This window comes from Mycothermus thermophilus (assembly GCF_041956435.1).
Source record: "Mycothermus thermophilus strain CBS 625.91 unplaced genomic scaffold VTJ04scaffold_6, whole genome shotgun sequence".
NCBI classification, from domain to species: Eukaryota; Fungi; Ascomycota; class Sordariomycetes; order Sordariales; family Chaetomiaceae; genus Mycothermus; species Mycothermus thermophilus.
Window position 1 is genome coordinate 293,287 of NW_027191432.1, and position 14,308 is coordinate 307,594.

A 14,308-nucleotide genomic window follows, 5' to 3' on the forward strand; every position below is an offset into this window, starting at 1 on the left:
GAAGCCTCATTGACGGCTTTCCATGCTTTTCATTCCCTCCGATCGTCTCTTGGTTCGCTGCGTATCCCATCATCACGTACCAGACCACACCTTGTCTGTGACGACAGACTTTTCATTCGTTATTAAGGATTCTTCATCGTCATCATAATCATCATGTCTGGTATTGAAATTGTCGGGGCTGTCGCGATGTTCGCGAGCGCGTGTGTGGCAGTGGGCGACTACATCAAACGCTGGCGCGATGAAAGAAAGGAAAAGAAGGAACAAGAGTTCCAAGAGGCTCTGGATCAGAGAATCAACGACATTCATGAGAGCCTAGCCTTGAGCACCAGCGGAGAGAACACCCAGCTCTCTAAACGACGGTGGCACGACGACAGCGACCACGGCTCCGACTACAACGAAACACGTATCGCGAGAAGGTCTGACAACTACGACACACCAGTTGTCAACCAACTCCCCATCGAGGAGCAGTGGAAACCAACCCCGAGATGTTCTCGCAACTGCAACACACCCCCCATCGCCAGAATTCCTGACACTGGCGTAAGGAACTTCGGGAGCAGCATCAGTGGTGGCGGCCGCGGCGAGGCTGAAGTTAACCAACTCAAGGATCGCGTTATCTGGTTGCAAGATCCTGTCATCAACATCTTCACCGGCCCGATCACGCAGCCCGATATCCGGGGTGGTGACTCTGCTCTCGGAAGCGGGCTAGGTCGGCCCCTCAATAGGGGCAGGCAGGCGAACGTGGTCAGCGGAAACAATAGGATTCAATATCTGGGGGATTTTTACTGATGAGGGTTCGTTGAGGCTGTTGCGGTATGCTCGGTCGTGGGATAAAAAAAGTTCTATGTCCCTAGGAGGATGCTAAGGAGGAGTGCCTCTCACCCGAGTCAGCGGACACTGCCGATAGCAAGAGTGCTACAGGAGAGGAGAGGGTCTGATGCTCATGCTGTTGGTCCTCGCCCACCAAGCCTGGGGTCGTCAATTGAGGACGATTTGGACAAGGAGGGTACCGGCGTATCTACGATGGCTTGGACCTTGTGACTGAAACAGCTTCCTTAGTGTGTGAGGGGGGTATTGAGAAAGCGCCCCTGAAATGATGAAGCGAGGCCACAATGGTTGTCTATATAGTCGAAATGCTGGCGAACATGGTTTTCTCGGTCAGAATACTCCTACAACGCTTTCCAAAGCCAAAATATTGTAAGTGTGGAAGGGCCTGTTGACCTAGAGTAGCGTTTCGGCTCTAAATGATAGAAAGAGCGTGTTGTCGCGAAGTCGGTTTGGCTACAAAGAACGTAGGCGAGGGCTATAATCCTCTGTCGCGGTTTGACATGCCACAAGCTTCCAGGTGCAGGAAAAAGGTAGTGGGAAAGAGTGTGTAATTCCGCATGCTAGATACAAAGGAAAATAGAGCGAGTGAATGGCTATTTATCCCTGTTTGGGGCTCCAGCAGAGGGTTTCTGGAGCGTTTGGCGAAGAGTTCCCTTCGCCCGAAGCATGTGGGGGATGGAACAGCAGCGTAGTAAAGGCTAAATTGGAGCGTGTGGCTTCATTCACATAGGCTCGGCGCTCATCGGCACGACACGGTTCCTCCGCCCAGGGCCCACGCGATAGTCCCTCCCGAACAAAACAATACTTTCAAACAAGACAATTCAGAACAAATATAGTCGAATAGCTGAAATATAAATTAATATTCAAAAAGTCTTAGGTTCAAGCCTCTGTAGAATAGATTTTTTAAATAGAAAAATAAAATATGTGTTTAAAATTTTGTATTATTAGTCTTCCAGCTTTAAGCAATAAAAAGATCTCTAGAAAAGTTGTTAAAAACGAAAGAAAAAGGAAGAAAAGAAAAGGAAGAAAAGAAAGAAGGAAAGAAAGGAGGTAAAATATATACATGTATTTTCTTTTTCCTCTTTTAAGGAAGGAAGATGATTTTTGATAGGAAAGACCATTTTGGAAGGTAACCATTTTCCTATTATTGAAACTCGCATGCGATTCTTCCCCGCACGTTAATGTTTGGAAGCACCTGGAAGTCACCTTTTCGTCGAGTATCGGGAAGCTCAACGAGGATGAGGCTCATCTCTTGGCTGCTCTCCGTAATTAATATCGATGGGTTAGAACAGCTCTTGCTACTGAAATCCCCGAGACAGTCCCTTCGATACATGACGGGACAGGTTGATAACGTTCATTCATTCACCTTATTCCAAGCTAAATACTGGTTTACCGATTGGTGCCGAGATTAACACAACCTGACCTCGAGCCCAAGAACGCCGTGTGTTTTCCAGCGGCTCTGCGGCTGGACTGGGGCTACCTTGTGTCCGAAGCCTCGCCTATGCCCCTCGAGGTCCAAGACGCATTGGGACTGGAAGGCCAGCATATCCAACCAATTCAGGAAAAACGGCGATAGAATCCTTGCCATGAGCTTGAGACTCTGATGGATAATAACTAATAGTTATACGCCCTCTCGCGCGAGATGGCTGTGTATGGCACCTCCATATGACGCGGGTCCGTCCGCTAACCTTGCGTCCAACCCCTGATGATAGATTCTGCCCTTACTCCTTTCACGAGCAGAACTCTGCCCACTCTCACTCAAGCAACACATGCCGCCACCACCACTACTCGCCCTGTCGGGTCTTGACATCGCATCCGCTGTTGCGGGACTTATCGGCGGCTTCGCCTCCGCTTCTACAGCGTTAATGAAATGGCGCGGGGTGCAGAAGAACAAAGCACAAGGAAACCCCGATGAAGAGGAGGAAAACCTCATGGCAGTCCTGCAGCTCGCCCGGAGAGATGTGAGGAAAGAATACGACGTAGGCCTCATCCGGCTGGGCCGCTTATTCCAACGAGGCGATGCTATCGGGACCAACCGGCTCAGCCACCAGGTCATCACCTTCCAGGACAGCGTTGTTGCTGTCCTCTAGGGGTTGGTTTCGAATCCCGCAGTAACTCTCGACTCCGCCATCCAGGAACAGCTGGCCAATATGATCATGGCCAGCGAACAGGCAAGGGACGGGACCGTCCGCGCCCTCCAGGATCAGTACCACCGGCTGTTGGTTAAGAAGCCCATAGTTTCTTTGACATTGAAATCTAGGTAAGTCATTACACCGCTCCGCTCATTCCACTCACCTGTGATCCAGGAGTTGGGCTGTCACACCAGCTTTGCAGCGTGATATGTTCCAACTTCAAGAAGGACAGGAAGTGCCCTAGGGGCAACATGTGCGTTTACGCCCATGTTGAGAGCGCAAAGAAAAAAACAGGGAAAAAGTCAAGGTTCAGTCAGGGAAACTTGTTTAGCTTTCGCAATAAATCCAAGACAGCAACACTGAAGAGCCTCAAATAGGCTGGATACTGCTTGCAAACCATTAACTGTGCAGAAAACGACTATACTCCGTAACACCTACTCACACAATACCCTAAAGTCGACAGCCAAGCCTCGCCGTATTTTCTCAGGTCCTGTACCTATCACACCTTAGAAGTCCCAGTGAACAAACCACCCCTTGAACGAACCCTTTGACCGAGAAACCTTCCGAAACCAGGAACCCATGTAGAAATACACAAATTGAAAACCGGAAAACGCACACCTAAACCCCCTTCACGCAAAACTATCCTCAGCGGGCCACCTCACACTCCTATCCCCCACCGAAGACACCATCTCCTGCTTCTCCTTCTTCCCCATGCCCGGGGGCATCTTCACCAAGCCCTTCTCCGCCATGGCCCTCCACACGACATCCTCCTCCAGCACGACCCTGCCAACCTCCTTCCCCTTCCCACCACCATTCCCTTCCTCACCAGCAGTCAGAGCAGCAGTCTTCGAAGTCGCCACAGAAGGAGGCACCAACGCCGCCACATCCAGCGGCAGCCCGTCCAGTTTCCTGACCCTGGCGCACCGCTTGGCGACCATGGTCTCGTACAGTCGCCTGCGCACGCGCGTGTCCATGTCGAGGCGGGCGCAGTAGCGCGCGTCGCCATCCGGGTCCTGGTCGGGCAGGGCGAACTGCGCGGCGTGGGCCGGATCGACACCACCAACCGCATCCTTGCTGTCCTCGTCTTCGTGTTCTTCCTCATCTGCCTGGCCATCATGTTGCTGCTGCTCCAGCTCCGAGCGGGGCTGATGTCCGTCCACCGTTGCCGTCGACGCGACGCTCTCGTTCCTCCTGTGCCTCGTCATCTTCCCGCGGCGCAGGACCATTTGCTGTTTCGACGACAACCCGACGGCTCCCTGCATCTGCACCGAGGCATAAAACCCCTGCGTAAGCGGGTTATCCCTCAGGTCCACCACGGCGAGGCACTTCATTTCGCTCAGCACCTCCAACACCGCCGGTGGGTTGGCCAGCCTGTTGCCCGCGACCAGCAACCTCTTCATCCTCGCCACGCCCCTCAGCGGCGCCAGGTCGGAGAGGGCGTTCATGTTGAGGTTGAGCACGCGCAGGTTGGGCACGAGCAGGCCAAAGTCTTCGGGCAGAGACGACAGGCCGCAGTTTGCGAGCTCCAGAAGCTGGAGGTTGAGCAGGTCGACTTTCGGTGTAAACCCGCCACCCTCCTTGTTCGCATCACTGCCGCTGCCGCCGCCGAGGAAGTTGCCCGACAGGTATAGCTTGCGGACTTCGTAGGCCCGCGCCAGGAGGCGGGGAAGGTCGAGCGGGGTTTCGCCGTGCTGTTCACGCAAAGACAGACTGTCAATCTTCCTCGCCCGTGAGAGGCCCGAGATGTGGCTCAGGCAGTTTCGATCAGCGTGCAGGAGTCGCAGGTGGGGGATGTTGGAGACGTTGAGAGTGGTGAGCTTGTTGTCATCAAGATGGAGGTACTTGAGCGAGGGCATCTCGCCGCCTTCTTCGTTGGCGCCATCAACGGCGAAGCTGACAAGCTGGTTTGCCTCGAGGTTCAGGGAACTGAGCGCCGGCAGCTCAGCGAGGCTAGACACACGCGAGATACGATTTCCCCTGAGATCGAGGTCTGTCAGGCGAAGCAGGGAGCTGCCGGCAAAGTCGACCTCTTCGATCAGGTTTCCTCGTGCGCGCAGCGTCTGCAAGCCCTTATGATACTTGATACCGTCCAGGGAGGTGAGCTGGTTGTTGTCGACGCGGAGGGTGCGGAGATGCATGAGACCGCGCAGCGCCGAAAGGCTGGTGAGACAATTGTTGGAGATGTCGACGTATTGCAGGTGGATAAGGTGGTTCCAGGCCGTCAGGTTGGAGAGCTGATTGTGCGTCATGCGGAGGTTGAGGACAGTGGGCGGGATGCCGCCGAGGTTGCCGATCTTGTTCTTGGACGCGTCGAGGCTCTCAAGCTGGCCGCAATACTGATCTAGGGCGTGCAACGCACTCAGCCCCTTGCCGCGCAGTTGCAGGTCACGCATGTCCTCCCAGTATGGCTCAAACGGCTCCACCTCGGAGAGTTTGTCGACTAACTCGCGGACCGCCATCGACATGACTCGCTTAGACGGGTCGCCCGTGGCCAGCCGGTGGTTGTCCACAATGTAACTGGCTTCCAACTGGGGCGTGTCCTCCCGCTGCTTGTGGATCGTGAACTCAGACAGTGGGCTGAGGGAGAAGTTGCCGACGACCTCGCCGAGGACCGCAGCCGCATCGACGCCAACGGCCGGGCAGGATGCGTTGCGAATAGGGGTTGTGATCAGCAAGCTCACGCTGCCATGTTGCAACTCGTTGTTGCCATCCTCGCGATTCGCGACGCTGTAGTCACCCAGAAGACTGAGCTCCATGCCATGGGCGGGAGCGTCGTCCTGCTCTTGCTGCGGTGCTGGCTCAGGCACCGACTCCTCATCTTGTTCGTCGATCCGAGACACAGGCCGCGCCAACCGAGTCTTGCCCCTGACAGAAAGGTAGCGAGTCGTGCCTCGAGAGTCGGTGCGCGGCCTCGGCGGTTGGTGAGAGGATGCTGTGTTGGTCGCGAAATCCTGGCTCTGCTCACTGGCATTCTCAGACGGCGTGTTGGCTACAGGAGCATCCTGGATAATAGAGGCGACAGGAGATGAGAAGGTGATGGTGAGCCGCCTCGGCTCCTTGGCGAGGCCCTCATGAACGCCAGTCTCGCGCTCAGCTTCCTCCGACTGCCGGCTCTGACTCCTCATCAAGTACGACCGCCGAGCTCCCTCAGGCATGGCCCTCGGCAACGAACCCGACCGGGGCGGCCTTGAGGGACTAACCGGGGGCGCCGTGGGAAGGGGCCGCGGAGGAGGACCGGCATCCTTCTTGTTCGCGAGCTTCAGGTTCTGCATCTCCTTGGTCACATCGACCGACAGATCCGGAATATCGGCAAACGGATCCTCCTCACTCATCTCGGATTGCGAGAAGCTCCGATCTTTGGACTGACCGGACCCCTTGCGCTTGACCCACACGTTGCGCTGCCTATCCAAAACCATGTCGCCAACCTGGTCGGGGATCAGGTGGGAGACGCTCTCGGGCATGATGGTTTTCCTCGCCTCCGAGCCTCTAGATGACTGCCTCGATGAGCCAGTCGGGAGAGAATGAGCAGTGCTGGGCTGCGTGCCGAAGCCGGCGGAACCACCCTGAGAGGGAAGTTGATGGTCGGGGCTACCCGCAGGGGACTCTTGCCATTCCGGATTCCTGGAGATGCGAACGGCACCACCATCAATGTGATCATACTCCGGGCTCGCGTCGCGAGACCACTCGTCGGGCCCGTCCTGGGTCTGATTCGCAGCAGCTGGGGGCATACCGGCTTGGGTACCAGGCCGCGAATACATGGAGGTCAGCATTTCGCCCATCTCGCTGGGCTCCTCATACTTCTTGAGGCGCTCAACCAGCACTGGGTCCTCCTGCTTGTTAGGCATTCGAGACACCGGTGCCCGACCCTCGCGGCTGGGAGGTCGCGAGAATGGCTCCTGGGTCGATTCCTCAAAGGAGCGTTCGCCGTCCGCTGATTGATGGTAGCCCTTGTCCTCTTCCGACTCCTCGACACTGGACAGGCCTGTTTGCAGGCCAGCCTTGCTGCGGATCATGGCCATGATCTTGTTCGCCTCGTTGATGAAGTCCTCGGTCTTGATGGATGGCTTCCGGCTGGTGTCAGCGGCTGAGTTCGAGGTTTGCGGGCGCGCCGTTGGTGGTCGAGCCGTTGGCGGCCGAGAATGCCTGCTCGAGCGGAGAGGCGACCTCTCAATCTCGGACAGTGGCTGGCGATCGCGTTGCGATGGTCGCGGATCTGGTGATGGGGTCCAAGACCGTGGTGGCGAGTGGTCCTCCTGTTGTCCCTCGTCGTCGTGGTCGAGATGATGAAGGTTGCGGAGACCCTGCCACCGAGTAAACGGGGGAGACTCTGGCTCTTCGCTGTACGAAATATCTGACCTGTGCAGGGTGCGCCGCCTCTTGGGCGTCGGGGCCTTGGTCGGCGACGTGCGGGGACGCTTAACCTCGGGGCCAGAGGAATCTCTCCGGCCTCCCGATGGAGACAGGAGTTCGGAGTGGCCTGGCAACGAGGTCCTGCCGTGGCGGCGATTGGGATGTGAGGTGCCGGATTTCCGGCGGCGGTTGACAACGAGGTCTGGCAGCTCTGACGGAGACGAGTTGTGGGGGAGGTTGAAGATGGGAGAGCGAGGAGGAAGCACAGACTCGTCTGGGTCACGGTTCTCCTTGTTGCCTTCCAACCCAGTGGCGTCGTGAGTGAGGTGCGAGTCGTTGAACTCGTACCCATCAAGTTCGCCGGCGCCAAATCGGTTCGGATGGGCCGCGCCTCTATTGTCCACAGGTGGCAGCAGCCTGTGGGGATTGTTGCGCTCTTGTTGCATTGGGCTGTCGGGATCCTGCGCAATGGAGAAGTAACTGCCGTCGTGTTCATCGTGGACCCGGCTCAAGCGCCTGAGAAGGGTCTGGTTGGTGAAGGTATCGTAAGGTTGGAAGAGCTTTAATGGGCTGCCGGTCGGGGCGAGATGCGGCGGGGGAACTGGTCGCTTGTCTGGACCTCCTGGGAGGTTCGAGGCGTCAGAAGGAGCCTGTTCGGATTCGTCCCAGCGTTCCACGCGAACGGTAGGAAACTGCTTCGGAGTGCTCGCCTGCAGGGACTCCTCAGGGTTCAGCTGGGAGCTGTCATTCAGGGCGGAGCTGAGCAGGTGATGCCGGAACGAGCCCTCTTCGGACCGGCTGCCACGCTGGAAGTTGACAAATCCCTCATTGAGCTTCGCAAACTCCTGTGTCGTCGTCTCCCCAACACGAGACGAGTGCATGCGAACGGACCCATCATTAGCATCTCCAGTCACTTGCAACTGATCTTTTTGCAAATTCTCAAGACGGCGACGCAGTTCGTCGGCTGGTACCTCGGCGGGAGCGAAGGTGGTGGTGCCATTGCTTGCCTGGCGCCTCTCAAGGATGATGGGGCTAAAGTCTTCGTTGCGGATGTCGCTACGTCCGCTGACTTTGCGCGAATCGGGTTCGGTGCCTCGCGGCATGGCAGTGAGGTGAGAGGACGAATCCCCTTGTGTGCTGCGCTGTGTCCCTCGTGCGCTCGCGTCGGCGGATTCGTCGGTACACCGGTATGTGATCGGCCCCCTCTTACGGGGCTGCGGGGCTGGCTGGGGTGAGTCCTCGGGTTGTCCTGGCTCGGGGCCGGTGTGCTCTTGAGGCTCCGGAGGCGGGCTGGAAGGCATGACTTGGTTCAAGCGCGAGTGCTCATGAGTCGGGTTTTTGGACTGCCCGGGAGTGGAATGTGGCGGCTTGAAGATGCTTTCGAGGCCCGTACCGGCCGAGGTAAACAGATCCCTCTGTTCGCCGTAAGAGATATCACCGTACACCAGACGTCGTTTCCATTCGGGGGTCTCGGCTCCTCCTTTGCCCTTGGATGAACCCAGCGATTTGCGGTGGACGGTGTGACGGACCACCGAGTTCGCGGACGAGACCGAGGCAGATCGGCAAGCGTGGCAATCCCGAACGCCGTTGTTGTTATTGCTGTTGTTGTTGTTGTTGTTGTTGGTCGTCGCGGTTGTTGCGTTGTTTGTATTGTTCGTGGTATCGGTGACCTCGTTGGCCAGTTTGGAAGTATTGCGACGATGGAGGGCTGCAAACCGCTCATTAATGCTCCGTTCGCCGAGGACGTGGGTGTGACCGGGGCTGTTGGTACCGGAGTTGGGGTTGGAATTGGGATTTGATTTTCCGCCGTGGCTCCCGACGGGATTTTGGAACTTCCTAAGGTGAGGACTCAAGCGCGGAATCTTGCTAGGAGTCTGGAGCTTGGTCGGGCGCCTCGCATCGGGAGAGGGAGTGGCCTGGGCAGGCGACGCGTCGGCGGGAGACCCGGGCTGCGACACCCAGTCTTCGGACAGTGAGTCTAGCCAGGCGTGGCCCATTGCGACTCTGATGTCGACGACGATGTTGTCGATAGAGGGAAGGATTGGTGAGGTGGGTGTGACGATCACGGACTAGGCATCAGCACATGGGATCCTTGGTAAATGTAGTATTTGGCCGTGTTCGGATGGTGGTGGTCGGATCCCGTCTCCAGCCGGTTTGTCGAGGGGTGGTGGGTGTTGTTTTGTTTGGCGGGGTTAATGGGTGGGAGATCTCCTTCTTTTGGGGGGCGCCGACAAACAAAACAAAAACGAAAGGAAAATAATAAGCAGCTAAATCTAAAGTCTCGTACCCAATGCACACTCACTTGAGCGCGCTTCCCGTGTTGTCGGGAGGAAAACTAAGTAAAAAGACAAAAGTTGGGAAAAAGAAATGAAGCTCTCCCGATCAGACAAGTGAACGCTGCCCAAAGGAGTGGCAGACAGGGCCGGCTTAGTGCGATGAAGTTATCGGCTCTGGAGCCAGTTCCACGAGATTGGCCCAATCTTGACCTTGTTCCCTTTTGGAATCACCGCCCGCGTCATTGGGGAGCGTGTGTGGTGTAAACATTGGACCAGGGCCGCCATTGGCGAGTTGCTTCTCCACTTTTTGGTGTCCTGGGCAACCGGGAAGGAGTGGGGCCCGTGGGTCCCAGCTGCAGGTCAATGGCTTGCAGCGGCTCAGGTGACTGCGCGACACCAATTTCAGGGGCCAAAGACGCGAAATTGGCGTCTTGAACGCGTCGCGCTCCACTTCCATTTTCAGCCTCCATCCAGATTGGATCTGCCACCTGAACCTGAACCAGGCCCTGGACCTGAACCCTGGAACCGCCGCCATCTCCAAACAGGTCAAGCCGAGCAATTGGGGCAATCGGCCCACGGCGTTGTCTCAATCTGCACCTTCAGCCTTCATCCAGTTCTTCAATTTTCACTTCAGTCTTGATCCAGATTCGACATTTTCCATCTTCCACCTACCGGTACCCGAGTTATCTCTCCAACCACCACCAGCCTGTTGAATTCAGCGTCCTTCACCACACTTGTCCGCTGTCGAACCAATTGATCGATTCACTGCTTCACCAACCACCTGGAAGGATCATGTATTGTTAGGCCACTCACCATGCCGCGGATTGCATACGGGGACCCCGCCCGCGAGTGGCTGCATCCCGAGAACTTTGGCAACGAGCCCATCTACTGCGAAGCCCACTGTGATCCCGACGACATCATCTACCATGGATCCGACGACGAGGCCTACGACAGCCCCTCCGAGCGCCGTGCCCGCTACGAGATGCATGCCCGCCGCTTCCTCCAAGGACAGCCCATCGTTATCCTCTCGGCCTCTCTCCGTGGACCTTTTGACAAGGAGTCGGGCTGGGTGAACCCCTGGATACGCCCCAAGTCGACTTCACGATCCGAGCCATCCCGAAAACGACGTCGACTCGATTCTGGAGGGGAAGCCGAGCGACTCGAGTCTTCCCAGCCCGTACAAGTCGGCTCTGAAGATGGCGCCGTCCTTCCGGACGACCATGTCTCTCGCTATTTGGATCCCCAGACTTTCCACAGGATATCGACCTGGCGAGACCAAGTCGTGGCCGAAAGCAGCCAACCCGCTTATTGTGCACCGGATGCCCAGGAGAAGCTTAACCCCATCTCTCTCGACTCGGGTCACGCAACCCAACATGCCGTTGGTGTGCGTATCCCATCGACTGCTTCAAGCCTCTCACAAATATCGCGACGAGGCCGCTCTCGCGCGTCAACTTCGTCGTCAGTCGCGGGCGATGCCGCAGGCGTGCATGCTGCATCTCTGTCGCCATGTGCTGTCAGGGCATCCAAGAAGAAGCTGGCGTCACCAGCTGTCAAGACTTCGTCGACTGCTGTCGACACGATGCCAGTGACATCTACCAGCATCTCCGAGACTCTCAAAGCCCCTGGGTCTGCAGAAACACCCAGCGGTGACGCCCAGGCGCCAGTACTGAGCGCCAAGACATCCTCGGAATCGGTGGTCCAGCCTGCGCAGGTTCCTCGACCACCCACCACCGATAACCATGGCAGCGAACCCGCCCCAGTCTCCAAAGTTCTTCCAAAGCCTGTTGCTTGTGATGCTGCGGAACACAACCAGGAGACTGTCGAACCTCTTACTCAGCCTAACGCCATTCTCCCGGGGGGGAACGATGACGAGCAGGCCAAGGAGGAGGAAGCTCAAGGCGATGCGGGATCCCTCTCCCAGATTGACGGCCCAACCTTGGTTACCTCCCGATCAGCTTCTATCTCGGCCGAGTTCCCCAGCTTCGGCCACTTCTCCTTTGAGAATCAGTCCCAGGAGATTCCCTCCGAAGTGGAAACGTCCCCGAGGAAGCTTCTCTGGCCCAAATCGCAAAAGCTTCGCACCAAAGCAGAGTCACAATCGGCATCATTTGGTTTGGAGTCATCATGTGCTCCGAACTCCCAACAACCGCGCCACGGCGCTTCGGTTACCTCTCTGGACCAGGCTGCACCAAGCGCTCCCTCTGCCGACCATATGTCTCAGCACAATGAGGAAGCCAAGGTTGCTCCTGAACCAGAGATTCCTACTGATAAATTACTCAAGCTAGAGAAGACGACGGATCCCAAAGCAGTGGTTGCGGAAGTATCTCAATGCATGGCGGAAAGCGAACCTGCGAGCGCGGCTGAGAACGAAGAAAACGAGTCACAAACGAACGAGCTGGCCAACCCTGACTCCGAGGAGGTATCAGCTCCTGTGATCAACCATGAACCACCCGCCACAGCACCAGAGGCGCAGAGCCCTTGGGCAGCGGACGACATCGTGGAGGCCGCTGCCAACTCTGTTCCGCTACCCCTCTCGCAGCCCTGTCCGTCGGAGATGAAGCTGGGGCCGCCCGCTGTCCAGAGTCCTTGGGCTCGAGGCGACTCTCAAATTCGGGCACCAGAGGTCCGACTGTTCAATCCGCTGTCGTCCCCGGCCAACAGCCATGTTCTATCAGTAGCTGATCTCAATGCTCGATCCCCGGTGCCCCACCGTCTGGAGGACATGTGCAACGTTCCGCGTCAACCTCCCCGCCCGTCGACACCGGACAAGAAGCACTCCGGCCTCCCCAGCCCTGACTTCACGCTCTCAGTGAAATCATTCAAAGAATTCATGACCCCGTCCCCGCAGCCCGCCAAACGTCGCCGTGTTTCCGGCTTCGCGGATCCCTTGCCAAGCACTCAACTTCTGCAAGAAGCCGCGACTTCCAACCCCTGGGCCGCCCCGTCCACGAACCAAGCCAAACGGCAGAAGAAAACCCAGCACCACCCATTCAAGCCCAAGGCCGCGAAACGGGTATCCTGGGCTCCCCTCCCAGGCGAAGAAGGTTACGAGGACAAGGACGATCTTTCACCAGTCGACTCTCAACCAGAGATGGCCTCGCTCCCCCGTCCGCGCGCCACCTCCCCGCCGCCGAGCATCCTCTCCACATCGGAGCTCCCCGCTGCAAATCAGAAATTCGGCAAACACTTTGCCGCCGTCACGAGTCGTCGTATCGGCACGACGCCACTACGCGTCATTACCAACGCTTCGTCGTCAACAACGACAACGCGGCCGCCGACGAAGCGGCTCCTACCCAGCGAATCCCGACAAGTGTGTCCCAGCCCGGGTGTCGGGGAGATGGCGGAGGCGTTCTTGAGGGCGGATGCCGCTGCTGCTGAGGCGGCAGCCGCGATCGCTGGGGATGAGAGGAAGGATGAAGAAAACCAGCCGCGCAGTTCACACGAAGAAAGCGCCGTGGCGGCTTGTAAAGGGGGAAATGAGGAACAAGAAGGGCAGGTGAACATCGTCGACTCTCAGTGGACGGAAGGGGTTGACGAGAATAATATCGAAGAGGTGGAAGAAGAGATGGTGGTCGATGACGTCAGTGCCGTGATGGGGAACCTGGACGAATTCCTCGGCCCTACCTGGGATCTCGATGCCGAACTTGATCGTCAGACCCGCGAGAACGGCGTGAGAGCTACGGCTACGGCCACCGCTGCTGGCGGCGGGATGGGGATGTCCAGCTTCTCGGGCTTGTCACAGTCTGGGCTGTCGTTGGGGTTTGTGGACTCGGGGGTGTGGGATTGATTGATTGTTTAATCGTTTATTTGAGATACCTATGGAGTTAAGAAGTGCCCAGCTGGGAGGATTGGTCCCGGTTGGTTGAGAAAAGAATTGTATTACCAGCGGCACTTAGCTTACCCAAGGGGCTTGCCTGTTGGAGTGGCTATGTAGTGTACTACTGTACTGTGCTGTTCTATCAACTCTGCAAATACGAGACTCAGATGCCCTAACTGGCCGATAACTTTCCGTTTTTTCTGTGCTTTTCGTCCCATACTTTTCTGGTTGAAATCTCTTTCCTCCGCATATTCCAGGTTGTGCTTCTAACTGTATGGAACCGAAGTCAGGGCTGTGCTTGGGGAAGAGTATGGGAATGGGTGTTTCTGCTCTTGGTGGTAGTTCAGGTAGTGGAATTGATCACGCACATTCGTCCGTGTCAGCTAGTAGCAAGATACATCATGCCTGGCAACATATCAGCTGGAGGGATGAAGTGTGTCATAAAACACCTCAATTATCTGCCAATCATGATGGTCAGGCAGACAGTCGGTGGGTCGGTCAGGTAGTAACATTGTTCCTCGTGGATTGATATTGTCCTCGGTGGACTTGTCAAAGCTCCACGAGTCAAAAATAGCTTACCTTTTCCATGGCCTTTTTTCACTGGATTTTGCGCCTTTGCTTCTCAACCGATTTGGAGTCGTAACTGCCTACCCCTTTCCCTCGAGACAGAAAAGCAAGCTACACTGTCCTGACCAATCCTCGGCGATACCTCCGCCACGTGACTAATTGGATTGGAGCTGAAACGGGGCATGATAATGAAAGTTTGGGAGGAGAGCGAGATGTCGCCGGAAGGTTATGTCCCAAGGAGAATCAAGGCCTGACTCACATGGGGCGAACCATTGGCCGTCATGTAAACACAGCAGATCACGGCACGCCTGGGTCTGGCGGGCGAAGGGATGTACATGCTT

At 56.7% G+C, this 14,308-nt stretch overlaps 4 protein-coding genes across 4 annotated transcripts; 3 read left to right on the plus strand and 1 right to left on the minus strand.

The window, feature by feature from the left end:
* Positions 1 to 153: 153 nt before the first annotated feature.
* VTJ04DRAFT_8510 (uncharacterized protein) lies at positions 154 to 786 on the plus strand (the record flags this gene model as incomplete). The annotated part of the gene is made up of 1 exon (XM_069366956.1): positions 154 to 786. The coding sequence occupies one exon, from the start codon at positions 154 to 156 to the stop codon at positions 784 to 786; it is 633 nt and encodes a 210-aa protein (XP_069215332.1).
* Positions 787 to 2,594: 1,808 nt separating this feature from the next.
* Positions 2,595 to 2,915, plus strand: VTJ04DRAFT_8511 (uncharacterized protein; the record flags this gene model as incomplete). Its single annotated transcript, XM_069366957.1, has 1 exon — positions 2,595 to 2,915. The coding sequence occupies one exon, from the start codon at positions 2,595 to 2,597 to the stop codon at positions 2,913 to 2,915; it is 321 nt and encodes a 106-aa protein (XP_069215333.1).
* A 671-nt stretch (positions 2,916 to 3,586) lies between these two features.
* VTJ04DRAFT_8512 (uncharacterized protein) lies at positions 3,587 to 9,304 on the minus strand (the record flags this gene model as incomplete). The annotated part of the gene is made up of 1 exon (XM_069366958.1): positions 3,587 to 9,304. The coding sequence occupies one exon, from the start codon at positions 9,302 to 9,304 to the stop codon at positions 3,587 to 3,589; it is 5,718 nt and encodes a 1,905-aa protein (XP_069215334.1).
* Positions 9,305 to 10,397: 1,093 nt separating this feature from the next.
* VTJ04DRAFT_8513 (uncharacterized protein) lies at positions 10,398 to 13,370 on the plus strand (the record flags this gene model as incomplete). The annotated part of the gene is made up of 1 exon (XM_069366959.1): positions 10,398 to 13,370. One exon carries the CDS (start codon positions 10,398 to 10,400, stop codon positions 13,368 to 13,370), a length of 2,973 nt encoding a protein of 990 aa, XP_069215335.1.
* Positions 13,371 to 14,308: the final 938 nt, after the last annotated feature.